We start from the raw sequence: 26,895 nt of genomic DNA, 5'->3' as shown, positions 1-26,895 counted from the left end.
AAACACTTCAGTTTAACCATAGTACTTGAGTAAATGTACTCTTCTTCCACTAACAGTAAATCTAGTCAACAAGTCAAAAGCATTGTTATAAAAATTATCTTACTGTCATGTCACGTTATGACGTCCACGTGAAACCTCACGTATCAGTCGTGATCCAACAGCGCCATCTATAGACGGAAGTGTACCCTGCGTCTTACCGCCCCGACCCATCACCTCACTGCTGCAAAACACAGCACAGGCCGGGCTACAGTAGTCTGTCTGTGAATAACAACAAGGAACACCAGCAAGATGTCTGACATGGAAGATGATTTTATGTGCGATGATGAAGAAGATTACGACCTGGTATTTATAAATAAAATTATTCTGCTTGCTTGAATATTGTTAACGTTTGTCCGCTGAGCGCTGACACAAGTCCCGACAGTACATGCTAGCTAATGTTAGCGCTTTAGTTAGCCTGCTGGCTAGCACCAAGTTGACAGCGAATGAATAAAGTTAGCTTCCTAGCTGGCTATCCATAGTTGGTTTTGGCTGATATGCTGCTAACTGATATTAATATACTTTAAACACGTAGTTTAAAGCGTATCCAGCTGTCATTTGGATTTGAACTGCAGTCAGGAAAATCAAGTCAACTGGCTAGCTAGCAAGCATGACAATAGCTAACATTAGCTCATGGTTAATATTAATAGAATATTTTCACAGGCGGTCTGGCATGCTTAGTTTTTGCGTTAACTTGCTGAGAGTTTGTGGTGAACATGTGTTTTATACGTTTGAAGTGACTTTTGCGATCTAAGTTTTTACATTCTTGTATACTTAAACTTAGGAATACTCAGAGGACAGCAATTCAGAGCCAAATGTGGACTTGGAGAACCAGTACTATAACTCCAAAGCCTTGAAGGAAGATGATCCCAAAGCAGCGCTTAGCAGTTTCCAGAAGGTGGAGTCATACGCCAGAACAATAATTTCTTCTCTGTAGCTCTCTATTTAAGTTACTTAAAAATGGAATTTACTAACGTATGTTGACTTTGGTGTGTTCAGGTGCTGGAACTAGAAGGAGAGAAAGGAGAATGGGGGTTCAAAGCACTTAAACAGATGATCAAAATCAATTTTAAGCTGGTATACTTTGTAAAACCTTTCACCATTTTCTTTTACACTTACCCCACAAATTATTGAGAGGTGGTTTAATGTGTTTCTCAACTCTGTAGACAAACTTTCCAGAGATGATGAACAGGTACAAGCAGCTTCTCACGTACATAAGAAGTGCTGTTACCAGAAACTACTCAGAGAAATCCATCAACTCCATTCTGGACTACATCTCTACCTCCAAACAGGTGTGGATAGACTGTTTGACATGCATATGTTTTGGGGACTTGAAGCGTTTACCGTGTTCAGTGTTTTCTAAAATCTACTTCTCTTGTCACTAGATGGACTTGCTCCAGGAATTCTATGAAACCACACTGGAGGCTTTGAAGGACGCAAAAAATGACAGACTGTGGTTCAAAACTAATACAAAGGTATACAACGATTTCCCATTGATTCCAGGTAGTCTTAAATAATTCTCTAGTAAAATAAATGTTCAGACTTTATTTTTTAATTCAGTTGGGGAAACTGTACTTGGAAAGAGAAGAATATGGGAAACTGCAAAAGATCCTTAGACAACTACACCAGTCCTGTCAGGTAATTTGTTCTGTTAATCTTTATTTTGCAGAATATGGAATATGTGTCTTTGGTTTTATCACAGCATTGTCTTGTAGATCTAATTAAATGCAACGTGGTTGCCCGGTTACTTCAGGCTGAGATAATATCCATTTCTTAATTAAGAGTTCAAATAAGTCTTAATTCACTACTTTTGTTATCATGAAGCTGCTGGTATGTTAGAAGCGTATGTATATTTCACAATAGTAATTATTTAATAAATGGTTGCTTCTCTTTTTTTAATTTTTTTTTATGAACTACAGACAGATGATGGCGAGGATGACCTAAAGAAAGGCACGCAGCTGTTGGAGATCTATGCTCTGGAGATCCAAATGTACACAGCACAGAAAAACAACAAGAAATTGAAAGCCTTGTATGAGCAGTCCCTTCATATTAAATCTGCCATTCCTCATCCACTCATAATGGGAGTTATTAGAGGTATGAAGGCGTAGCTCACAGAGCAGTTGCATAGTTTAATGTGCAACTGCTACACTATATATTGTCAAGCTTTTTGCTGCATAACTTGTGGTTTTTGCTTTTTTGTTTTTGTTGTGGTCCTGGCCAGAGTGTGGTGGGAAGATGCATCTGAGGGAGGGTGAATTTGAGAAAGCTCACACAGACTTCTTTGAGGCCTTTAAAAACTACGACGAGTCTGGAAGCCCACGAAGGACGACATGCCTGAAGTATCTGGTCTTAGCAAACATGCTTATGAAGTCTGGAATTAACCCCTTTGACTCTCAAGAGGTGGGAATTAGTTGTTTTATAATTTTTTGTAAGGTTGCTTTCCGTAAATGGTGATAGAGTGTATCTAGTAATATAAACAACACACAGATTAGCTGGTTGCCATATGTTTTTGCAGGGTTTGTTGTTGTTGTTGTTGTTGTTGTTGTTGTTGTTGTTATTTTGAAAAGGCATCCAGTGGATTTTATTCATTAATTTGTAAGTTGAACTGTTTTTACATGAAAAAAAGTGCACATGCAGAATTACTGAAGCATTCATGAAACGTGCGAACTGCTAATATTGTTATCGGGTTAATTTGTTTGTATGCATGATCTGAGGCAAGGCTAAATTTTTAAATACTGATCAGTCACAGATTTGTGCGTGTAACATTCGTATGCATTGTTAATGAATGAATAATGTTTTATGCTTAAGCTGCAAATAAGTCCTTTTTTCCCCCCCCAAGGCCAAACCATACAAAAATGACCCAGAGATCCTAGCGATGACAAACTTAGTAAGGTAAGCATGCATTCATATTCTATTCACTAATAGTACAGCATGCATCACAAAGTTAGTTAAGCGCACAAATTGTTAAACATAAAAAATAGTGCAGGTGTTGTTTAATCTAAAAAACACCTTTTCCGCTAGTACTTACTCAGATCGACTCAATGCAACTAGACTCTACTCTGTTTTGGTCATTTTCCTTTAGCTGAAAGTCCCTCGATGACATTTGTATGCAACAGGAATACCACAGCAACAGTGATGGTATATATTCTGGTTGGTGTATTGCTTTTTGTCAGACACGGGGACCATGGTGTTGTTTTATTTTTTAGCCTTTTCTCCTGTTGTGGGGTTTCAAAAATGTCTGGTTTGATTTTCATAAACGAGATGCTGTTGCGCCTCATTAAGCGATATCACTGACTAGGCAATCGGTGGCTAGTCTGTTGATGTCGCATCTTTGGATTGCCTCAGATCAGTTGGAACCCTTGCTGAATAGGTTTTTAAAAAAAAGTACCTGGTACAGGTACTACCACCTAATGGAAAACCCTAAGTCGGTACTAGTTAACAAGGGCTATAAGTTATTACATACAAGTAATAAGAATAATCTAGTCCTGAACGGGTCTTAAAACGAGTTAAATAGAACATCAGATGAACTACAAAGTATGACATATTATACTGTGTCGTCATTGATTTAACAAAAAATAGGGCAAAATGCAGAAACGGTATGCTGAAAACAAAGCTTTTTTAAAAAAAGAGGAGTTCATTGTTGATAAAATGACTGCAAGGTGCCCAGGTCACGTGGCACTTTGCAAGGCAAGCTGACCGCCCCCGTGCTTGACAGTTGATATGAGGTGTTTTTCCTGATATGCTGTGTTTGGTTTTCTTAAAAGGTTGTGCTTTCTGTTATGGTCTCCACCTTAGCCTCCTCTAGCCAAAGGATATTGTTCCATAAGTCTTGTGGTTTGCTCAGATTCACTTTTGCAAACCTAAGCTATGCTGTCATGTTCTTTATAAAGAGAAGATGTTTTATCCTCGCAGATCTTCCAAACAAGCCATACTTGTTCAGTCTTTTCCTCATTATACTGTCATGAACCTTGACATTTAACGTGTTAACTGAGGCCTGTAGAGTCTGAGATCTAGCTCGTGGATGTTTTTTGCAAAATCTCTGAGCATTCCACAGTCTGACCCTGTTGGGATGTTCACTCTTGAAAACACTTGTCTTGAATTTTTTCCACTTGTGAAAACAGTGGTATGGCAGACTTCATATTGTTTGGAAATTGCCTTAGAAACCTTCCCAATATGATGAGCAGCAACACAAAAGATCATTGATGATGCCTTTCATCCTTGGCATTGTGTTAACACACACCCAAATGCTCCAAACTGCCAAAACATCTGCTTTCATAGAAGTGGTCACACTTGCTAATAATCAGTTAATCAAGCATATTTGATTCACAGCACATGCTCCTACTTACCTTCTGGATTTCTATGGAAATAGTAAGGATGTATTTAGTTTTTCTCAGAGATTGCTTCTGCATTTTGATTTAGTTTTTGTTAAATAAATAATGACAATGTAGAACGTATTGTTTTGTAGTTCATCTGAGGTGATATTTACCTACCTGATCCTTAGTAGTTGTATTTATCTGCTAAGGGCCAGATTGTTTTTATTACATAATGATCTCTATGATCACTGTGTGGTTGTTGCTTGCACACTGTCTCCAGCTCCGTCACTAAACCAAGCATTTCACTACATATCGTACTGTGTATGACTGTGTACGTGACAAATAAAATTTGAATTTGAAATTTTAAACCGTGTCTGTAAGGAGAGAACAAGCTTTAACACAAAAAGAGACTTTTAACTGGCAGAGATTGCCATCAGTCCCAGGCACATCATGTATAAAAATCATTTCTCGGAAATCCCACGTTCTATTCAGGTTTACTTAGGGTGTGTGGGTTAATAATTTAAGTTGTGCAATTGCATGCTAGTTGTAATCGTTTTTAATAGCCTGAACAGTGATATATTAACAAAATTAGTGGTAGTAGGCTTATTCATAGCAGCTCGCAAAGCAGTAAGAGGATTTTTATAAATGATCAGCCCATATTTTTTTTGTCTTCCTGAAACTTTTACTGGTCTTCTGCTTCCTCTTTTACACTCTTTAGTCTGCATGTTTGCATAAACAACAGGCACAATTTTGTGTTCTACGATTAAATTTAAGACTTATTACATAAACAAGAAGATCGGAATGCACGCTCAAAACTGCAATAAGAATGGTGTTTACATAAAAATGTAACATTTTCGCAATGTGTTTGACAGCTTTCAGGATGAGAGTTTGTGTGTGGGTCACGGGGACACCATAAATACAGTAAAACAACAGTGACTGTTTTCCCTTTCAGCGCCTACCAGAACAATGACATCACTGAATTTGAGAAAATCCTGAAAACAAATCACAGTAACATAATGGACGACCCTTTCATCAGAGAGCACATAGAGGGTGAGTGGTGAACGTGACTTCAGTCCACGTGCTCAGTGAATGAGTTTGAAAAGTGTATCTGATTATGTGATGTTCTGTTGCAGAACTCCTGCGCAATATTAGAACTCAAGTACTTATTAAACTCATCAAACCGTACACAAGAATACACATCCCTTTCATATCAAAGGTAAGACCAAGGGCAATAAAGTTGTCCCATACATTGACTCTGTCTGTAGTCTTTCCTCTTTAGATAACCATTTATGCTCATTTGAATTTTTTTTAGACTTTAAATGGGTTCTACTGAAAAGCATTCACTCAAATTCAAGACCAAAAGGCTGAATGTGGAGTACAGAACAAAGATGGTGTTCAGACAGAATCTCATGTTGAAATGTTGTTGATTCTGGTTATACGTCACATTCTTTATTATCAGTCTAGCAGTCTTCGCTTTCAAAACTGAACACAGTTTATACACTATGGGAAGAAAGGTGTAAATGTGACTCAGGTGTAAAAAAAGCTCCATTACTTTTAGTTTAACATCATTGCCTTGGAATGTGCAGCTGTCATTCCGGCACAGATGAAAGGAGCTGATTTGGTGAGAGGCATACGTTTCTGACTGAAAGGAAAATTTGGTTTCCCTTCCCAGTCTGTCACTGTACTTTCAGTCTTTAAAGATTAATGGAATCAAGTATAACAGAAGTAAATAAAATACTGTTTTGGCATCAACATAACTTTATCCTGATGAAATCAGCATATGGAAGTCAACAGGTATATAATCACATTAATGGATCTCCAGAAAGAAGTACTAAAATAGTATGGTTCTGTGGTATAATATGTAAAAATGTGAATTCAAACAAAAAAAAGAACTGAAATGTACATTGTAGGTTTATTTCCCCTGTTTATTTCAACCTTGATTAGCAACGTTTGGTTTAAAACAGAAAAGAGAGCTAAAGTGTCTGATAAACTGATAATCTTCACATAAGTAGGGGAATTATTAATAATTCAGAATGTTTAGGTATACTTGTTGGCGTGCATCTGAGTGGATCGGTCTTCACTTCTTCCTTTGTGTTTCAGGAGCTGAACATTGATGTGTGCGACGTGGAGAGTTTGCTGGTGCAGTGCATCTTGGATAAGTAAGCTTCTCACATGTGTGCTGAGAAATTGAGCAGAAAAAAGATCCTTCCTGTAGATAGATGTACTTCCTCATATTTTGCATCCTTTGGCCAATAAGGGAGTAAGGCGGGTATGAATAGACAGTTTCAGTTAGATCTTCAGTTTAATTTACAGTCTTACTGTAACAGTGACCTTACGTAAATGCTTGTGTAAATGACATGCCAAGATGTGAAAACAACACACAGCGTGTTTTTACTTTTAGTCATTTTCTTGTTGTCATCTGCAAGGTTTTGCTACAAGATTGAAAGTATCAGGAAAAGAAAAACCACAGTTATTATTTTCTTTTCCTAAATATGGTTTCAAAAACTGAAATCTTTAAGTTTTGCTTCTTTGTCTTCTCAGTTATTCTGCCTCTGAAAGGAGGGCGTATGTAATCGCTTCCTTCTGCTTGTTCCTCTGTTTGTCTATTTGTTAGTAATCTAGTGTCCACAGTTTGCAAGATATCAAATTTTGGGTGATGTTAGATTCCAATAATGAGCTGATTTAATTTAGGTGGAAATCAAGTTCAATGTGAAAATCAGTAAAAACGTTATATTACTCACAATTAACAACAATATTCTGGGTCTTGGAGGATATTAGTACCTATGTTGGCTTAAGTATTTGAACCTTGACGGACCTTGTTAGCGCCCCAAGGTCATTGTTGACTTTGGAAAGAAAAATAGATTCAAGAAACCATATAGGGTAGTCATGACAAGGCATGGAGAGGGCTGTACAAAAAACTGTTTTATTTTTTTTCTCATGCGCTACAAAATGTCACAGTGATGCCATAACAGGGTGATGTCATCATATTGTATTAAAAGCAAAAAATTTAGTATAGCCGTTGCTCTTCGTTGGGGAGTTACACTCGCTGATTGGTCTTGTGTTCTGTATTTTCTTATGTGTTTTTATTGTATCACATGGTAATGGTATTTTTAAAAATAAAAATTGCATTTTAGTGCTGCACTTTTTAAAAATCCACTGAACTCCTATATAAAATCAAGTGGAAGTCTTGTAAACACACTGATACTTTTCTTTCCTTTTCCTTCACAGCACAATCCATGGACGAATTGACCAGGTGAACCAACTACTAGAACTGGACTACCAGAAAAGAGGAGGGGCTCGTTACACAGCTTTAGACAAATGGACAAATCAGCTGAACTCCTTGAACCAAGCCATTGTTAGCAAGCTCACATGATGGCCTGTAAAATCAAGAGACAAGGAGAAATGGCATGTTTGAATACATCCATAAAGTTAAGCTACTGTGCTCCTTCAAGTTTATCCTCTGAGTCAAGAGGCACAGCACAGGCTTTGAGAATGCATCAATATCAAGAAGACCTCCAGCACTCTTAAGACAGTGTTCAGAGTGTGTTGTTTTGTGCTGATAAAAGGAAATCACTGGCACTTGTTTTTGTTTTCCGTGTTCCTAATTGGCAAATCCTTTCATGTGCAACACAAAGTTGCTTAAGTTGTGAAACAAAACCTCCAAATGTGTATGAAAACCTGTACACAGTATTTTAATGTATGCTGTTGCCTGTTGGTAATAAAGATTTCTCTCAGCACTAAATGAGTTCAGCTGCCTTTGACTAGCTACAAACTTTGTGCTTTGGGAATTTGATCAAGTAGAATTGAATAAATAAAGGTTTTGAAACTGTTAGCATTGAGATTCATTAGCATTTTCTTTCGTGTTACTTTGACTTCCCCTTTGAAGATTTTTTTGTGCGCTCGTGACGTAAAACGGTTTCCAGTCGCTTGAAACTTTTTGGACCTCAGCGGCTTCCGTTCCAGGTGACACCCATTTTCCCCCTGACAGTCCGCTCCTCGACACCAGCTACTCTGCTGAGAGCGCAGCTAGCTGACGCAGCAGCAGCAGTTAACGGTGGGGGTCTGCTTAGAAACTGGGTGTGAGTGACTGTTGGTTATTAATATTTACAATGAAGAAATTAAAAATACTTCAATCCTGACGTCCACACTGTGGTCGATGACGGTCTGGCGCGGCGTCGGTGACTGACATGGACGCGAGTGACAACAAGGTACAGTTTATTTCAAATTGGTGTGGGTTTTTTTTGGAGTGCTGCTAACGCTTTAGCCTTTAGAAATTGATAAATAACGTTAGTTTATATCGAGGCCCCAAAAATTCGGATCCTTTTTGCATTGCTCTTAAAGCGATAGTGTAATTCAAATGGCTTCGTTGCGTAAATGAGCTTTTTGGTGTCATTATTCGTACTAAAGCTACAATGAGCTTCGGTGTTTTGTCAAGCGACAGCAATAAAAGCACTCCTCTTATTTGGCTAGGAAGCTAATAGTAAAACGGCTAACGGCATTTAAAGCGTTAAGGGCGATTTTTTTTAAGGTAGCACACGGTGTGTTTGTTCTCTATTGTTCCAGCATTTTTGTTTCTGGTCATTTTTTTTTTTGTCTTGGGAATATATCTGTGGCAGTACTCCAGTGGTTATGGACAGACTTGCTTAAATGTTAGCACGGCTTGCTAACTAAAGCTAACACCTTTGCTGTTCTTTGAGGGTGCTTGTCATTTTAGTCAGAGCGATAGGTGGGCGGTAGCAGTACTTTTTTTTTTAAATTAACTGTGTAATTGTGATCGTAATTTCTTCGAGACTTCAGAAAAAGGTTTCAGTCAGGTGGGTATGTTTGCATGTTTGCTGTTGTCATCGGAGAGGCGGAGAGGTTTCATGGGTCGTCAGCAGAGGAATGTCTGGTTCTTCTGCATGTCTGTCATTCCTCTGACGCTGTTAGCTATGCAGAAAGTTGACTTTTCTGTTCGGAGGCTTTTGTTGCCAGTCTCTCAAAATAACCTGGCATCAAAATCGCTCCCTCCTGGTGATTTTTCTGGATGAGACAGGTCAAATGCGATCCTTTTTTCTAAGAAAATACATGTGACAATGCTGATGATGTTCTTCTCCTTAATTTATGTGTAACATTCTCGCTGTCCACCCTGGTTTCAGCACACAATCGCATGCTGTTTGCCGGTGTTTGACAGCAGCTGGTGTGAGAATAAATGCTTGCACAAACAAAGGCTTGTGAGATCAGTAGCCCCCCAGTCCATCATCCCCAAGGGATGCACATCTGGGTCTGACCTCATTGCCCTTTTTTCAATCACAGCTGACGCATTAACCATCTCAAAAACGAGGTTAAATCAAGCTATGAATTCTGACCAGCTATGTCTTCCTTCACATTGTTAGCTGGATTCTCTACTACTGTTCAAAATGCAAGATTCACCCAGAGTGCACACAAGGCCTCCATATTGTGGCTTGGCTGATAATTAGCTTATCCTGTCGTACTGTCCCTACTTTATCCTCTCAAACTTAATCCTGTAACATCATCCTGTCAGCCATAGTATGCAACTGCATACATTTAGAACTACTGCTGTAGTTCTCAACTCTGGGGGAAGTATCGTTCTGGTCATGGACATTGCTACCGTTCTCTGGGGGTCTGGGAGTTTCAGAATCTTTCATTTATGGCTGTGTGATCGTCACCAAACTGGCAGAGCAGGCTCCATTTACCATAACGCTCTTTAGATTTAATGAGCTCCATAGGTTACATAAGAAAAGGTGGTAACTACCCACAGACAATAGCAGTGGGAGACAATAGCTGTCTGTGACATCCCCTGGCTGCACTGATACTCCATTCATGCATCCCGACCACAGTTTCACAGAAGTGAGGGGCCATCTTTGTACTCTGAACTCTGTCACCTCTCTTCATCTTTTGCAAAATGGCAACTTAGACCACGGTCTCAGAGGTGTGTCCGGCTCTTGTAAACAATAAAGGAAAAACTAATGACGCACAAGAGGGGTAGTTATATTTGGTCCGTAGTGCTTTACTTAATATTTTGCATTTTGTTAATATTAATCAAATGTATTTCAAATCAAGTCTTTTTTGGGGGGCCTCAGGGCATTAGTGTTTTGCTTATTTTTCACCAGGACCTCTTGTTTGTTTATTTCGTCAGACAAGCATTTAAGGAGCATGTAATAAGCTGTAAAGCGTCTTTGGTGACATGATATTAAGTAAAGTTTTTGACTTCTACTTTGAATGCAAATTACTTCTAGACAAATGGCAAAGGAAACATTTTGAGGAGAGTTTGGAACTGAACTTTTAACTTATATTTTGCTTAATTTTTTTTAAATTATTGTAACGTTCAAGGCCTCAAACATTATCTTTGAATGTATGATTGCGATTGCCCTAAAAATAAAAATGAATAGAAATTGCTAGTTAGGTAACACCCATTATAAATGACATAAATGTGTCATAAAAATATTCCAAACTCCTCTTGGCTTCAGTCGACCATATAAACGGCAAGTGTTCTGTGTATGTCTCCCTTCCAGTTGGGTGTTAAGTCATATCTGATCTCAATGAAGTTTTATGTCCTTGTGTTAAGGCCCTCCTGTTTGTTTGTTTTGTTTTTTAGCTCTTTAAGACTGTAAACCAACAGAAACTGTATGAGGAAATGTGTGGCATAGTTTATGATTACTACAAAACACATAACACTGGTCAGTCTGCTGGTAGTCAGTGAATTGCACTTTGTCTCTTTTGGATGTTTGCTGCTATAGTATTAATGTTCCTGGGTATAAATTGTCCCCTGTCAGTGTTGTTTTGCAGTGTTTTTAGAATTAAGGTTGTAAAGTGTTTCCATTAGCTAGAATTTTTTTTTAACATGAGAGCGATAGCTTATCAATCATCACAAACCTGCCCGGGCAGAGAACATAGAAGGGTTTTCATGATTATATTGTTATGACCTGTTGCTTCATTCTACAGCTATCTCAAGTAGGTGTGGGGTTGCAATAACAGTACAATAATGTTATTCATTGCTCTCTTTAGTTACATGTGTGGAAAATGTGATCAGCTGGCTCAGTGACTAGTTAGAATTTGAAAAATAGATCTTAGGTGGAGATATGTTTCCGTCTTCTCATGGAGCCAAATATTGTCTGCCTTTGTTCAGCATCTGTCATTAATCTTTCTTCATTCATCTCTGTGCAGAATGTGAAGCTTTCACCTGAAGTGGAACCGTTCATCCCACAGAAGAAAGGTCTTGACGGATCTCTAGTCAGCATGAGTCTTTCTGGCGAGGCAGGTGGAGGAGGGGGCGGAGGCAGTGGAGGGGTGGAAAGTACTCCCATTCCAAGCTACCTCATCACCTGCTACCCTTTTGTCCAGGAGAACCAACCCAACAGGTAGTGTTACTCTCCCAAAATGAGGGGACATTTGGGTATGGTTGAAACCTTTAAGGCTGAAACCCCAACTCTTGTCTCTGAGCTGATGGGACTGGTGGTTCCAGTTCAGGATAATTATGGATTTTTCCAGTGTTGCTAGTGTTGAAATATCGCACCCTGTAGCATTGTGGGAAGTCTGGTGACTTTTGAACTGCATAAGAACAATCTGCTCTCTTCTAAACTGTTCGCCACTACTTCTATTTTTGGAGTAACTCATTTATTCTTTGTCACTAAAGTCATTGAAAAAAACACACATTTCATTCCCAATGTTGTGCTTCACAAAACGAGATGCTGATCAGATCCTTGAAACAATGCGCTGATTCTGAACCATTACATTGCTCTGTAATGTAAGACTGTTTAATTATGAATGGAAACCTCCATAGCTTTAGAGAGTTTATATCGAGGGGTAATCTGTGTTTCCAGTCCCTCTTTCTTTGTCCTGAGTGATCTGTTATATCCTGCGAACATCCGTTCTTTTGTTTCCTTCCCTACAATTTGAATGCAAGGAAATGCCCACTATAGCAGGCTGGCTGTGAAAATGTCAACTGGATCGTTATCACCATTTGTGTATTTTGTGCATGTACCCTCTTACAAACCAGCATTACATATGATAACCTTTCCATTATAGCCCTCTTATTTTGTAGAGGACATATTAATCAGTTGTCCCAGCAGTGCTACATGTTTAAAAAAAAAAAACGAAGACACGTTTTAAACACTGGAAACAAATTCCACAAAGTAGAGATGCATTGGTATATAAAAAAATTTCAGTATTTGCCGATATTTAGCTAACATGCAATGTTCTGTGGTGTACTGTATGTTGTTGTTTAGTGTGCTCAGGGAAGGGAGTATTGTTCTGTTTAAGTTGTTACAGAAAATTTTTAGCTGGCTTTAGACAGCTTTCCACAAAAACCCTGTGGTGGAGAAGACATGCTTGATTTTCATGGTTGCGTTTAGTTGAAAGGGTGTAATATTGGTAATAATCCAACATGTCATTTTTCTGCTGCTCCACAGGCAACATCCCATGTATAATGGAGGAGAGCTGCGCTGGCAGCAGCCTAATCCTACCCCTGGTGGTCCATACCTGGCCTACCCAATCTTGTCTTCTCCCCAGCCGCCTGTCTCTAATGACTACGCTTACTACCAAATCATGCCTGCGCCATGCCCACCTGTGATGGGCTTCTACCAGCCCTTCCCTGGCACCTATCCAGGTCCAGTACAAGCTGGAGTGGTCAGTCCTGTGTCTGCAGATGTCAGTGAAAGACCCATGGCACTGGGGCCAGCATATGGAATGACCAGTCAGCGGGGGAGAGGCATGGTCCGGTCTAATGTTCTCCCAAAGGTGCAGAAGATCAACAGCTTTATTTGGATTTTGTTCTACTGATGTTATTCCACACTAAAACGTTTGCCCCCATTTATCTCTATCAACTTTGTGAGAATGCCCTTTCTTTGTTCTACAGCAACATTTGGGTGTGTGCCAGCCTACAAGAGGTCGTCGGCCTCCAACCAGGAGTGTAGCTGTACAGAAGGAGGTGTGCACCTTAGGGCCGGATGGCAGGACTAAAACCGTAATGTTGGTGGATGCAGCACAGCAGACCGGTACGAATACTGTGGCTATAATTAAAGATATGTTTAATTCCTAGCACTCAGGCTGTATGCAGGATTTATGTAACAATAAACAATGTCAAATAAGAAAGACTTTTAAGTCTGAAGACTGAATAATCTGAGTTCAAATATGACTACGGTCAGTCATGTTCCTTTTTTCCTATCGCTTGAAGGAAGCTGAAGTTGAACACATTCCAGACTTTGTTAGAGTTAATTGCTTTACGTAACAACAAGACTCTTTCCTGTCAGCGAGGAAGTAGGACACAATACCAGTAAGAGCTGGGTCTAGTCCTACAGGTTGATGTTGGTGATGTCTGTGCTTCTAAAGAAAAAATAAAAACAAAAAAAAGTGGAATGCTGATTTTCTAGTTAGAGAGGTTAACCTTTCGCAGACAAGTATGTCAGCAATATTTCTTTTGCTTGAGTGAGCTAACAAGCCTGTTTAAATAGTTTGACTCCACAGCTGGGATTTTACAACCATATAATAATAAAATGTCACATTGATGGTCGGAGTAAAGTTGACTGAAGTTTTATTACATTTGACGGTCTAAGTTTCCTCTACCTTGTCCTCAGATTTCCCAGGTGAGGTATCAGGGCGTTGTGCTGCCGAGCGAGTAAGTCCTCTGCTGTGGAAAAACCGAACAAAGAGAAGACGGGCTTCCCATCCAGCTGAAAGCTACAACGAGACTGGTGCAAGTGAAGCCGATATAGACAGTGATAGCGGCTACTGTAGCCCCAAACATAACCAGGGAACCGGGGCGATGCAAAGAACAGCAGAGAACGCAGCAGCACCCATGGTATGTTGCCTACTGACAAAGTCCTCCAAAACCAATAAACTTACCTTTGAAATATATATTTTATCAGCAAAGGATATTTTTAACTCTAATCATGTGAAGGATAAAATAAACAAAGCTGTACAGATGTAAGATGGGAAGAGGAAGTTGAATATTTTTAAAGTCACACCGAAAGGTCAGTTACAGTGTCTCTAGCTTTAGTAATGTGATATCTGTCAAAATATGTTCTGATGTGTACTTAGAGTGGAACTTAAATGATTGCTTTAGAGCAACACACAGCCTAGAAGCTGCATAAGCCTAAGGACTAATGAGCGAAAGTGATAGGTAGCATGTACATTTTTCATCAGATGTAGCTTAAATTAATTTACAATTTTACAGTAAAGGTGCTGAGGGCACTTTGAATCAGAGGATTTGTTTTTGTTCTACTTGGAAAAAGTATAATAAAAGTATAATGTAGTATAAAGTGCCACATTTCCAAATTTCTCTTTTAGTCTATTTTTTCTTTTTCATGTTTGCTATTATAGTTATAATAGAGCCAATTTAAGTACATAGCAGAGCTAACACCAATGAGGGAGCTGTACTAGTCTTTAAATTTATTTGCCCACGTAGTGAAACACACAAATGGCTCAGCTTTTTTTTGTCCTTTTGTCTGTGTGTGTTATAGGGAGTAGAGGCTGGTGTAATGACTGGTAAGTGTGGTCTAAGATATTTTCTGAGCTCAATTTCACTTTGTGTTTTATACTGATATCTATTACGTATCCTGTAGTTATTGTATTAAAAAGGATGGAGGTGCTCCTTTTGTATGAGAAATACTTCCCCCCCCCCCCTTTATATTTACTAGCAGGTACCTGGGTAAATGTAGCATCTCAGGCTACCTCAAAGTCCTGGGTGGACAGAAACGGTCAGTTTCACAGAGCAGATCAGAGGAAGAATCCCGAGCAGAGAAACTTCTCACAGGTAAAATAGATCCCAGTGGAGCAGAGACAGACTTGTTCAGCATAATGTACTTTAAAGAGAAATAATTGTCATGTTTCAAAATTACATAAATCATTAGCATTCTTCTTTTTGTTGTTGCCATTTTTAGATGCCTTGAAATACTGAGTCAGCTATATGTGTGAATTAGTTTATTTTGCTATTTTTGCTCTGGCCTCCTTTCCCAACAAGTTCCCCTCCTTTGATACTAGCTACACAAATAGACCGGGGTTGAGAAACTTGTTGAATATCAGTGGTACCCTGTCTGACTGGTGTGTTCACTCTCTGTTTCTGCCTTTCAGGATTACCACAGTGGGTGTCAAGGGCGTATGCCACTCAACCAGTCGGAACAAAGACATCCGCCAGTAGCAGTCACAGGCACAGACCTCACTCCAGAGCCCCTCTACTTTGAGGTGAGCGAGTGTTATCTGTGAATATCTCAGTACTGTTACCATGACATGTCTTTTTTTTTTAGAGAATTTGAATTTTGTGCCAAATGGATTTCTGTGGATTTGCTAGGATGAAGATGAGTTTCCAGATCTTGCTTCTGGTGGGGCCGCTCAGCGCAGCAACAAACCAGAATCAACTCTAGCTCAGACACATACGCAACCTAAGCTGCCCAAAAACCTGGTAAGGCAAAACCCCTTTTGAACACAGTTCTCTGTGCCATCATTTGAATATAAGGGCTGTGTATGTGTCCTTCTTATATAGGGAGTGCAGAATTATTAGGCAAATGAGTATTTTGTCCACATCATCCTCTTCATGCATGTTGTCTTACTCCAAGCTGTATAGGCTCGAAAGCCTACTACCAATTAAGCATATTAGGTGATGTGCAACTCTGTAATGAGAAGGGGTGTGGTCTAATGACATCAACACCCTATATCAGGTGTGCATAATTATTAGGCAACGTCCTTTCCTTTGGCAAAATGGGTCAAAAGAAGGACTTGACAGGCTCAGAAAAGTCAAAAATAGTGAGATATCTTGCAGAGGGATGCAGCAGTCTCAAAATTGCAAAGCTTCTGAAGCGTGATCATCGAACAATCAAGCGTTTCATTCAAAATAGTCAACAGGGTCGCAAGAAGCGTGTGGAAAAACCAAGGCGCAAAATAACTGCCCATGAACTGAGAAAAGTCAAGCGTGCAGCTGCCAAGATGCCACTTGCCACCAGTTTGGCCATATTTCAGAGCTGCAACATCACTGGAGTGCCCAAAAGCACAAGGTGTGCAATACTCAGAGACATGGCCAAGGTAAGAAAGGCTGAAAGACAACCACCACTGAACAAGACACACAAGCTGAAACGTCAAGACTGGGCCAAGAAATATCTCAAGACTGATTTTTCTAAGGTTTTATGGACTGATGAAATGAGAGTGAGTCTTGATGGGCGGGCCCGTGGCTGGATTGGTAAAGGGCAGAGAGCTCCAGTCCGACTCAGACGCCAGCAAGGTGGAGGTGGAGTACTGGTTTGGGTTGGTATCATCAAAGATGAGTTTGTGGGGCCTTTTCGGGTTGAGGATGGAGTCAAGCTCAACTCCCAGTCCTACTGTCAGTTTCTGGAAGACACCTTCTTCAAGCAGTGGTACAGGAAGAAGTCTGCATCCTTCAAGAAAAACATGATTTTCATGCAGGACAATGCTCCATCACACGCGTCCAAGTACTCCACAGCGTGGCTGGCAAGAAAGGGTATAAAAGAAGAAAAACTAATGACATGGCCACCTTGTTCACCTGATCTGAACCCCATTGAGAACCTGTGGTCCATCATCAAATGTGAGATTTACAAGGAGGGAAAACAGTACACCTCTCTGAACAGTGTCTGGGAGGCTGTGGTTGCTGCTGCACGCAATGTTGATGGTGAACAGATCAAAACACTGACAGAATCCATGGATGGCAGGCTTTTGAGTGTCCTTGCAAAGAAAGGTGGCTATATTGGTCGCTGATTTGTTTTGTTTTTGAATGTCAGAAATATGTATTTGTGAATGTGGAGATGTTATATTGGTTTCACTGGTAAAAATAAATAATTGAAATGGGTATATATTTGTTTTTTGTTAAGTTGTCTAATAATTATGCACAGTAATAGTCACCTGCACACACAGATATCCCCCTAAAATAGCTAAAACTAAAAACAAACTAAAAACTACTTCCACAAAATTCTGCTTTGATATTAATGAGTTTTTTGGGTTCATTGAGAACATGGTTGTTGTTCAATAATAAAATTATTCCTCAAAAATACAACTTGCCTAATAATTCTGCACTCCCTGTATCAGGCAGTGATACCATCCCTGACATAAAACATGAACAGATGTGCCATTCTATTTTTTCTACATTAATAGTTAAATGTGATTTATATAAGCAATTTATTTTATTTTTTATTTTAAAAAAATAGGAAATGCAAACGTTTTGATATAATGGATAACTATTACTTCATACTTTGTGTATATAGCAAAGTGTCCAGCAAGATTTCTTTATCTAACTAGTGTCAGTGCACATCACCTCCTTAAATAAGTACAAACATTTGGAGTGTATCCTCCTACTCACCATCACTCAGTTGTGACACAATTATGTCTTTCAGTGTGTAAATGTAGTTGATAATTGAAGTTGTACATGATTGAGGGGAAATTGAGAGTGCAGTTAAGATGTACCAAATCACACACAGGATGGAAAAATTGTTTTCTGACAGCTGGATATTTTGTTGTTGTTGTCCCCTGATGGTTGTGTATCAATGCAGCCAAATCACCAAATATTGTATTGGGAAATCTTTGCATCTTTGCTAATGTGTGCATCTACTTTCATAACAGCTGGAAAATCTGCCAGAAAACTCCCCTATCAACATTGTACAGACACCCATCCCCATCACCACTTCTGTTCCCAAGAGGGCCAAAAGCCAGAGGAAAAAGGCTCTTGCTGCTGCCTTGGCCACTGCACAGGAATATTCTGAAATCAGCATGGAGCAGAAGAAACTACAGGTATGAACTCTGCTTATGTTCCCTGGGCTGGAACAGGCTGGAACTCACCACTTCATGGCCTTAAAATATTATATTATTATTTTTAGCACACAAACCTGGTATTCTTCAGTTGTAATTAACCTTTTAAAAATTCTATGTACTTTTTGTCTCTTGTCATCTGACAGGAAGCTTTTATCAAAGCAGCAGGGAAAAAGAGCAAAACCTCTGTGGAGCTTGACCTGGGAGACATGCTGGCAGCTTTGGAGAAGCAACAGCAGGCTATGAAAGCCAGGCAACTCACCAATACCAAGCCACTGTCTTTTACAGGTATCGGGAAAGTTAATCATATGTTAAAAAGTGGCTTAAAACCTACAATACAAATTGGAAATAAGGATTTAAGCTAAATCTATCAAAAGTAAGCTCTTTACTTTGAGGCTTGTAGTAGGTTGTGCTCTGTAGATTTGTAGTGATTGTTGCCTAATGCTGCAGAATTTGTGTTGCTGGCTTGGTAACGGTAACTGACTGTTACCTCTGTGTCCAGACAAACCAGGGCTGCACAACTATGGCCAAAATTATATTTACAATTATTTTGTTCAAGAGCATCTCTTAGAAGAGGAAAAAAAAAAAAACCTTTCAGAATGAAGTCAGGACACTGCTTTCACCATTACAGTGTATTCCTGTTGATCTTTCTAAATGAATCTTAGCAGGAAAGTAAGATGAACTCTTTCATTCCATTAATTATACCCACACGATGGATGTGAACATATGCAGCAAAGCATTCAACAGCTATGAGATCCCTTTTATATCCTGTGACGTTTTGAATACAGCATGGGTTTTGCTACTTTGAAAAAACTAACTGCACGAGAGGAAACGTTTTTCCTAAAGCATTTGTAACTGTTCTTAGTGGACATGGATCTTTGGCATTAATTCTACTGCAGTTTGTCGTGTGTTTTCAGGCAGCTTGCAGGATAAATCTGAAGTACTCCATTTAACAACTATGTAGCAACTGGCTGCTTTGAGTTACAAGCTCTTTGCCTTCTGCTGTGCATAAAGTGTAGGAAACTTCAAGCTGCACTCAGTGGGGAGCAGCTGTGATTGGCATGTGGTCGAAGTTAGGCAGCACTTAATTTGCTTTGCATTTTTTTAATTGGCAGAACATGGAATTTAAATGTTGCCCACCTGCTCATGTTCATGTAATTGCAGGAAGCAAAAATCGTGATCAAGATAAAAATTTGATTTGTCATGCAGCCTTGAACCAAACATCACGACCCCTATGTTCACACACATCTACATATACTTAGATTTCATTCTCTTTGTCTGCAGTTGGAACAACTACTCCCTTCCACAGCTCAGGCTTTACCAGTGTGCCGTCTATGTTGAGGGGTCATCAGCAGTCGCACTCGACCCCGCAAAATCCCTTGGACTCCACTGCACCTCGTATAAAGAGAGGGAAGGAGAGAGAGATCCCCAAAGTCAAACGACCAACAGCCCTCAAGAAGGTTAATAATTTAAGAAAGTATATTAAAATTCTCTTTAAGTACCTTTGTGTTAGACATTATTTTTTCTCTTTGTTTATGTAGATTATTTTGAAGGAACGTGAGGGGAAGAAAGGGAAGCCATGTGCAGAACAAGAGTCATCAAGTCATGACGAACATGGGGATGAGTGTCTACATTTTACTGATGATCTTACACAAGAGCCTGCTTCTCAGGAAGGTCAGTGTCATTACCAAGAAGTGAAGTAATTCAGTACCCACGCTTTTCTTTTTTTAATCCGTTATAAAGTTCCTCATTCTTATTTGTGGTCTGTTTTTTGTGATCCAGAAAATGGTCTGAGTGTGCCCAGTGATACATCCCTTTCCCCAGCCAGTCAGAACTCTCCTTACAGCATCACCCCAGTGTCCCAAGGTTCTCCTGCCAGCTCGGGTATCGGAAGTCCCATGGCTTCAAATGCCATCACAAAGATCCACAGCCGACGTTTCAGAGAGTAAGTGCTCACTATTACCCCGCGTGAACTGAATAACTGTGACTATCGAATGGGGCAGACCTTTAGTAAGAAATGCCTGGAATGTCTGCAAAAACCAAGTGTGGTAACAAAACTGGTTAGTAAAGCAAATACTTGCCCCACTCAAAAATCACAGAGCCTCTGCTTGTAAGACGCATACTCTGAATGTTATCGGGTGTTTTTAAGGGCGGATCTGTACAATAAAGAATTGTAGAGTATGGCACAGATGCCGAGCGCATTGTCCTCTCTCTGCAAAAATGTATGCCAGCAGTCACAAATACAGCATTGTCCCTCTCTGGCCCCTGATGTGGGCCTATTGTGCCAACCCACTCGTCTAGAACAGATTTAGCTTTTAAGTCTTCAAAAGGCCTCTGTAGCCACACTCCTCCTCTCAGCTATGACCCCCAGGACACTTGTTCCCCAGACCACACCAGTAGAACTTCCAGTAGCAAAGTATAGTAGCATAAGCATTATGAACAAAGAGGCAAACAAAGCTGTCATGAAGAGCTGCATAAACTTTGAAAGTCATTTAAAGCCTTGTAGGACATAAGTCAGTTCCAAGTAGATATCTCCTAGTCCTTTTTTGTTAGCCATAAGACACTCTTCAATTAACTGTTACAATTAAAAGAATGTTTAGCATTTTATTGTCATTTTCATTTTCTTTCTTTCTCCCTCCCTCTTCTGCAGGTACTGTAACCAAGTGCTGAGCAAAGAGATCGATGAGAGCGTGACTTTGCTGCTACAGGAACTGGTTCGCTTCCAGGAGCGAGTCTACCAGAAGGATCCGACCAAGGCTAAATCCAAGCGTCGCCTGGTCATGGGTCTCAGAGAGGTCACCAAGCACATGAAGCTTCATAAGATTAAGTGTGTCATCATCTCTCCCAACTGTGAGAAGATTCAGGCCAAAGGTGATTATTGCAGTACTACCTCCAGCATCAAGCCATATTGGGTCATATTGTCTAAGGTCTGACCAGCTGAGCTGCCAATAGGTTTGAGTTCATATGATTATTTGTTAATATATTTATGTTGCAATTAGAAATCAGTCACATGTTGCAGCTAACAGAGAAATGTCTGTTTTTAAGGACCATTACAGCAGTTTTCATATTTTAGCTCTCCAGCCTGTTTTAATTCACTGTTTGTGGCCTAATAGAGTCATTTTCAGGAACAACAAAAAAAATAAATGATAAAAAAAAGCTAAATAAAAAAACTATACTACTTATTTAGCACTAAACAGCTCACACACTGAGCAATGACGAAGCTCAACCAAAAATGGATTCAAGAAGGGGAATGCAGTACCTGTGTTTGCCACGAGATATTAGAGGTACTATTGCATTACCACAAGTAATGTGGTAATGTGTGACCATAAGATCAAATGCACATAGCCACATGTTAGTAATGCATGGCCACAAGATATGTCATTTCCTGCTGGCCATACTGGGCAAGCTCTGCAGTTATTATTATATGAAAGCCGGTTTATCTGCTTTAGATTAATTAGATTTTTTGAGATCTAATTAGGGCAGGTTACCATCACTGATTTCTACAACTAATTCAATTCTGATTCACAAGGTCTCGATTTCATTTTATTCTATTCGATTTTGACTCGGACAGTCAGAAAAATCAGAATTATGAGCATTTGTCTTGGACTTGTACTATCTAAACCTTGTAAATTAAAAATATTTAATTCCAAATTATTTGACTATTTCTTTGCAATTAGATCGTTTACACTGAGTTTGTATGTACAAAAGCAGAGCTGACACTTGTTAGACTTAATCAGAGGTGCAAGCATCACAGCAGATGCCTTTGTGTCAGAGTAATTGAGGATAAAACCAAAAAATATGAAGGAGATTTTCCTGGCCAGGCTTTTTATAGCAGATAAGCACCTTGAAAATATTCTGCAGTAGATCAAAAACGGAAGGAAGTGAAGCAGAGCAAAGTTACAGAGGTTTTATTAGAGACACAGCAAAGTGCTTTGTGATTTGGCATAATTTGTAAAAGTTTACATTTCTTCAGTACTGAACAGCAGAAATTAGGCTTTCTTGTCGGGGAGGAAAAAACAAAAACCCAACACTGAACACAAAAGTAGACTTGACCATAAAAAGCAAACAGATCTTTGATGGGAATCTGGTCTTGAAGTCAAGTGAGAGAGAGGAGGAAGTGTGATTGTTATCATGGTGGAAGTAAAATGGCAAAAGTAAGAGGGAATACATGACAATGTTTTTCAAACATGACGCGTAGTTTTTGTTTTCTTCTGCTGCTGGATCAGTGAATTTTGGTCAGAGAGTAACAAAACGTGCAGTTTGGGAATCTGTGAGATATCGTCTTTCACCACCCGACGGCATGTCCGCGTATGTGCCGTTGTGTGACCGGGGGAGTCTGCGCTTTGTGTATACGTTTTTGCGCAGAGTCTGTTTACCTGCTCTTTAATTGTTTGCTGTTTTAGCTATCTGGCGGTTGTTGAAATTGTTTTGTGAGCTTTAAAGATTAACCCGTATTAACCCGTGATCGTCACTCATGTCACTGTGGGAGCTCCAAATGGTTGGTGTGTGTGTGTGTGTGTGTGTGTGTGTGTTGGTTTTTTGTTTTGTTTAGTTTTCTCTTCTTCCCGAGTGTGATACATTTGAGTCACTGATTGTTTTTCTGTGCTGCAGGTGGTTTGGATGAAGCTTTATACAATGTAATTGCGATGGCCAGGGAGCAGGAGATCCCGTTTGTGTTCGCCTTGGGCAGAAAAGCTCTCGGACGCTGTGTCAACAAGCTGGTGCCCGTTAGTGTTGTGGGCATTTTCAACTATTCTGGAGCTGAGGTAGGACACTCATGTCATTTTAAACCTTTATCCACATAATCTGCCCAAGTTGGTGATGATGATGAGCTCTCTGTATCTTTTTGTTTGTTTGTTTGTTTGTTGTTTTTTTTAAATGCCTTTCTCAGGGACTCTTCAACCATTTAGTTTCTTTAACCGAAGAGGCTAGGAAGGCCTACAAGGACATGGTGTCCGCTCTGGAGCAGGAGCAGGCTGAGGAGGCTCTGAAGAATGACAAGAAGGTCCCTCATCACATGGGGCATTCCCGCAACCACTCTGCTGCTTCAGCCATCTCCTTTTGCTCCATCTTCTCTGAGCCCATCTCAGAGGTTAATGAAAAGGAATATGGTAAGCCCTGTTTCTGTTTCTTTACTATTTGTTTTATGTTATCAGTGTTATCAAAGAACCTCTTTGGCAGTAGTAGCTGGTTGGAGTAGAGTTCTGTTTATCTAAATGTACAGTATATTAGTTGTTACAAACCTAGGTTTAAAGGTCGAACAGAATTTTCTGTGGATAAATCCTGGGGATGGTGAGATAATTAATGGGGAAACAAGGTAGGCAACACTAAGGTTTAGAGAAATATGGTTGTTTTCTTCGACTTTTCATTAATTTAGACTTTTTTTCCTGAATAAAATTCAGATAGTTCTATTTGGAAGTATTAACAACTCAAACATGTGAAAGGTTGGGGACCACTGGTGTAATGTTTTTAAGCTATTGTGTAGTGTGTAGTTTATTGAGTTACTTTCCTCACCTGTAATGTTGGTGATCTGAGAAAATGGACCGTGTGGTTGTATTTTTCCTTCAGAGACCAATTGGAGGAGCATGATGGAGACTTCTGATGCCCCAGAGCCTGTAGACAGCGAGCTGAGTCGCCCTTCACCCTTAACAGGCACCCAGAGAGACAGTCAGGCCCCGCCAGTTACCAACAACACCGCCCCTCTTGGCGCTACCGTTCCCCAGCCCAGGGCTCCGGCTCCAGAGAGAGATGAGGTCCGAGCTGACGACAGGCTGGAGCTGGCCTCTCAGCAGAGCACAGAGACAGGCTCGTTGGATGGAAGCTGCAGGGGGCCGCTGAACTCATCCATCACTTCCACCACTTCCACCCTGGTTCCTGGGATGTTGGAGGAGGCTGAGGAAGAGGAGGATGAGGAGGAGGACTACACTCCTGAACCCATTTCTGTAGAAGTGCCCACTCTGAGCAGCCGCATTGAATCCTGGGTGTCCAAGACCCTGGAAAACCTCCAGCTGGGAAAGAGCCAAGAAAGTACTGAAGAGGAGGAGGAAGAGGATGGAGAAGAGAGGGTACAGAGTGAGGATGATGAGGACCTTGATTCAGCAGAGATCACAAAGACAAAGATGGAAGGCAAAGAACAAGCGGAGGCTAAAAAGCCCACTGGTTGAAATCACTTACACACGTACATTCCCTCCTTCTCACACATCCCTCTTCACAGCAACCAGCAGCCCTCCTCCTTTGTGTCTAGCCCCTGACACAAGTCATAATCTCAGGTATCCACCCAGCTGACCAATGCTCTCTCACTCACACACACACACACACACACACACACTCACACATTACAGAGAAACTGACCAACGTAAAACCACACAGAGTCACAGACCAAACAGCTAACAAAGTCTGAGGGTTATAGATTCACACCAAAACTCATCTGATGATTTTAAAAGGATGCCCTCTTTATTTTTCTTTTCTTTTTTTTTTTTTTTTGGCCCCATAACCTGCAACACTTGAATATAGGGTGGAGCGTTCCCTCCTCCACAGCTGAACTCTTTCAGAGTCAGGAACATTTGTGGGAGCGAGCGATGAGCGCTCAGTGACGTTGAGCTGGTGTCTGCAGCTCACAGAGGAGGAAGGTTGGAACCTTTCAACTCACATCTTAACTTTATTCAGAGCTCGGAGGGTTTTCAGCTCTGCAAGTATTTGTGTGTTTGCGTGTGCGCTTTGGAGGCACAGTTTGCATTTATTTTGCTCTGTCCTTTGGCTTTAGCTATGTAAATAATGTGTGTGTTTGTGTGTTTAATTTCACCTCGCTGCTCCAGGAGGAAAAGAAAGAGAGAGGGCGTTTCTTTATAACTGCTTAGTTGGCAATTAGCTTTCATCACCGAATATTACAGTGTCAGGGGTTCTGTCTTTGTACCAAAACCTCTCCCGCGCATCAGTTGTCTGTGTTTTTTAATGTTTAAATAAATAAGTGTCTCATTCTGTATTCAGATGATTTAAATTACTTAACTTCTAAGAAGCAAATCAAGCTTTGTGAATATAACCTTGTCTAGGTGGTTCTACTACAATATGTAATGTTTTGTCATATTGATCTTGCCTATTGTCAAATTATTTGGGGTTTGTTTTCCTCTGAATGGAGTCCTAGTTCCTAGATGCTGTCCATGCTTCATAAAAAAAACAAAACAAAGAAAAATGCTCCTGTTTTTTTTTCCACTCACTCGTGTTCTCTGATGGCGGGGCTCTCAAGCCGTCTCTTACCAAGGTTCCCAGCATCATTATCATCAACACTGAGATCTTTAATCAATCCCGAAAGTACATTTTTCCCTAGTAAATTATGAGACACAACTTGGTTGTTACTTTCTCAATAGTAAAGCACTGAGCCTGTGTGTGTAGTTTACAGCTTCATGAAATAATTGGGAAACTGGATGCTGGAAGACAAACGTGTGAACTAAAGAAATTTGTCTTTGCCCCCCCCCCCCCCCCCCCCCCCCCCAAACAACATTTGATTAAAACTAAAATCCTCAGTGCTTCACTACCGCTAGTTAAATAAGTCATCACCAAGTCATGCACATGCCTTTGTAAATATAATTGTACAAAGGAGATTTTGATTTTGCATTGTATTAAAAAATACAATCATCCTGTTCTTCAAGCCATTTGGTGGGTTAAACATTGTAATAGTTGGAATCCAATTAGATAAAAGTATTCGATCGTGAATCATGGAGAGATGTTGGCCCGTCGACAGTGATGCAGTACGTCAGGCTGTATGCAATGTGGAGATGGGACGCGACGGTGTACTGAATATCATACTTGGGATTTTGAAAGTATTTCTAGTTTGATTCAAGGTACGCTGTGTAGGCATTTTTTTGGTATGACTTCCATCAAAGTGTTTAAAGTATGTTATTTGACAGCAAATGTGTTTTTTGCACTATGTAAATACAGTACTGGTAAAGGTCTTGTAACTAATGTGAACAAAGAAAAAAAATGGTTCAATGAAGTACTTTTTTCAGCGTGTTTCTCATCTTTACATGGATATTTAAGATGGTCTCCTTAAGACTGTACATCATTAACAGCATTGTTAGAGGCTGTTTCTCATTACCCTGTTGTCACTCTTAACCTATGGACTGATGATTAACATCATTAAAATGTTGTTTAAGAAAATCTTCTGACTGGTGCCTCATCTTCTCTCCTTTGTTAACCTAATTTGGGTTTATTTATAAAGAGCCAAATGTGTGTTCTTTCATAAACACATGCAGCCTGAAGATCCCCACAAAGAAAGAAAAATGATCACAATAACAAGGTTAAAAGAACCAAACACTAAGTTTTAAACCAATAAAAGATGAAAAAGTCTAGAAATTAGATTAGTTAAAAGTTCAAATGAATGCCAAATGAATCAAAAAACACTGCACAAGAGCTGAAAAGGAACAACAGAATTAATCCGCTATGAGTTTCATAATAAAACTGATTTTGCTCTTGTGGTCGTAAAGGGATGGACATGTTAGCTGCTGCTGCTGCTTCAGGATTCAATATGTTGTGCATTCAGAGATGCTCTTCTGCTTACCTTGGTTGTAATGAGTAGTAATTTGAATTTTTCTCAGCCCAAAGCAGTCTGGCCATTCTCCTCTGACATAAGTATTTTCTCCCACTGAACTGCCGTTCGCTGGGTATTTCCCCTAGAAAACAAAGTATTCTGATTCTGATTTTCTCTTTTTAAGATCATTCTCTCCAAACCCTAGAGCTACACTGATTTGCTGCAGCGTGGTGGTTGTCGTAAATGTGCAGTTGAACAGAGCTACCAAACAAAGCA

General features: G+C 39.9%; 2 protein-coding genes across 3 annotated transcripts; both read left to right on the top strand.

The window, feature by feature from the left end:
- The first annotated feature begins 168 nt into the window (after positions 1–168).
- Positions 169–8,181, top strand: cops2 (COP9 signalosome subunit 2). Its single transcript, XM_082534420.1, has 13 exons — positions 169–342; positions 821–934; positions 1,036–1,113; positions 1,203–1,328; positions 1,422–1,511; positions 1,597–1,674; positions 1,956–2,130; positions 2,258–2,436; positions 2,876–2,928; positions 5,302–5,399; positions 5,483–5,565; positions 6,450–6,508; positions 7,578–8,181. The coding sequence occupies exons 1-13, from the start codon at positions 289–291 to the stop codon at positions 7,720–7,722; spliced, it is 1,332 nt and encodes a 443-aa protein (XP_082390546.1). The 5' UTR covers positions 169–288; the 3' UTR covers positions 7,723–8,181.
- Positions 8,182–8,298: 117 nt separating this feature from the next.
- On the top strand, positions 8,299–26,249 carry secisbp2l (SECIS binding protein 2-like). 2 transcript variants are annotated; one of them, XM_082534379.1, is made up of 18 exons: positions 8,299–8,557; positions 11,517–11,710; positions 12,761–13,088; positions 13,207–13,345; positions 13,925–14,148; positions 14,810–14,834; positions 14,990–15,102; positions 15,420–15,530; positions 15,637–15,747; positions 17,910–18,077; positions 18,242–18,383; positions 19,380–19,555; positions 19,637–19,769; positions 19,878–20,040; positions 20,746–20,966; positions 22,707–22,861; positions 22,987–23,206; positions 23,664–26,249. In XM_082534379.1, the coding sequence occupies exons 1-18, from the start codon at positions 8,537–8,539 to the stop codon at positions 24,257–24,259; spliced, it is 3,240 nt and encodes a 1,079-aa protein (XP_082390505.1). In that variant the 5' UTR covers positions 8,299–8,536; the 3' UTR covers positions 24,260–26,249. The 2 variants fall into 2 exon arrangements, with proteins under 2 accessions (XP_082390505.1, XP_082390504.1); XM_082534378.1 differs by having other exon boundaries at positions 14,987–15,102.
- The last annotated feature ends 646 nt before the right edge of the window (positions 26,250–26,895 follow it).

Source organism: Aulonocara stuartgranti, assembly GCF_965226115.1.
Source record: "Aulonocara stuartgranti genome assembly, chromosome: 1".
NCBI classification, from domain to species: Eukaryota; Metazoa; Chordata; class Actinopteri; order Cichliformes; family Cichlidae; genus Aulonocara; species Aulonocara stuartgranti.
The sequence above is the reverse complement of the archived record's forward strand: the minus strand, read 5'-3'. Positions and strand labels throughout refer to the sequence as shown.

Coding starts and splice junctions, on each gene's coding strand:
- cops2 (XM_082534420.1), top strand. CDS start 289: ATGTCTGACATGGAAGATGATTTTATGTGCGATGATGAAGAAGATTAC. Junction 343..820: donor ATGAAGAAGATTACGACCTG/GTATTTATAAAT, acceptor ACTTAAACTTAG/GAATACTCAGAGGACAGCAA. Junction 5,566..6,449: donor ACATCCCTTTCATATCAAAG/GTAAGACCAAGG, acceptor TTTGTGTTTCAG/GAGCTGAACATTGATGTGTG.
- secisbp2l (XM_082534378.1), top strand. CDS start 8,537: ATGGACGCGAGTGACAACAAG. Junction 8,558..11,516: donor TGGACGCGAGTGACAACAAG/GTACAGTTTATT, acceptor ATCTCTGTGCAG/AATGTGAAGCTTTCACCTGA. Junction 20,041..20,745: donor CACAGCCGACGTTTCAGAGA/GTAAGTGCTCAC, acceptor CCTCTTCTGCAG/GTACTGTAACCAAGTGCTGA.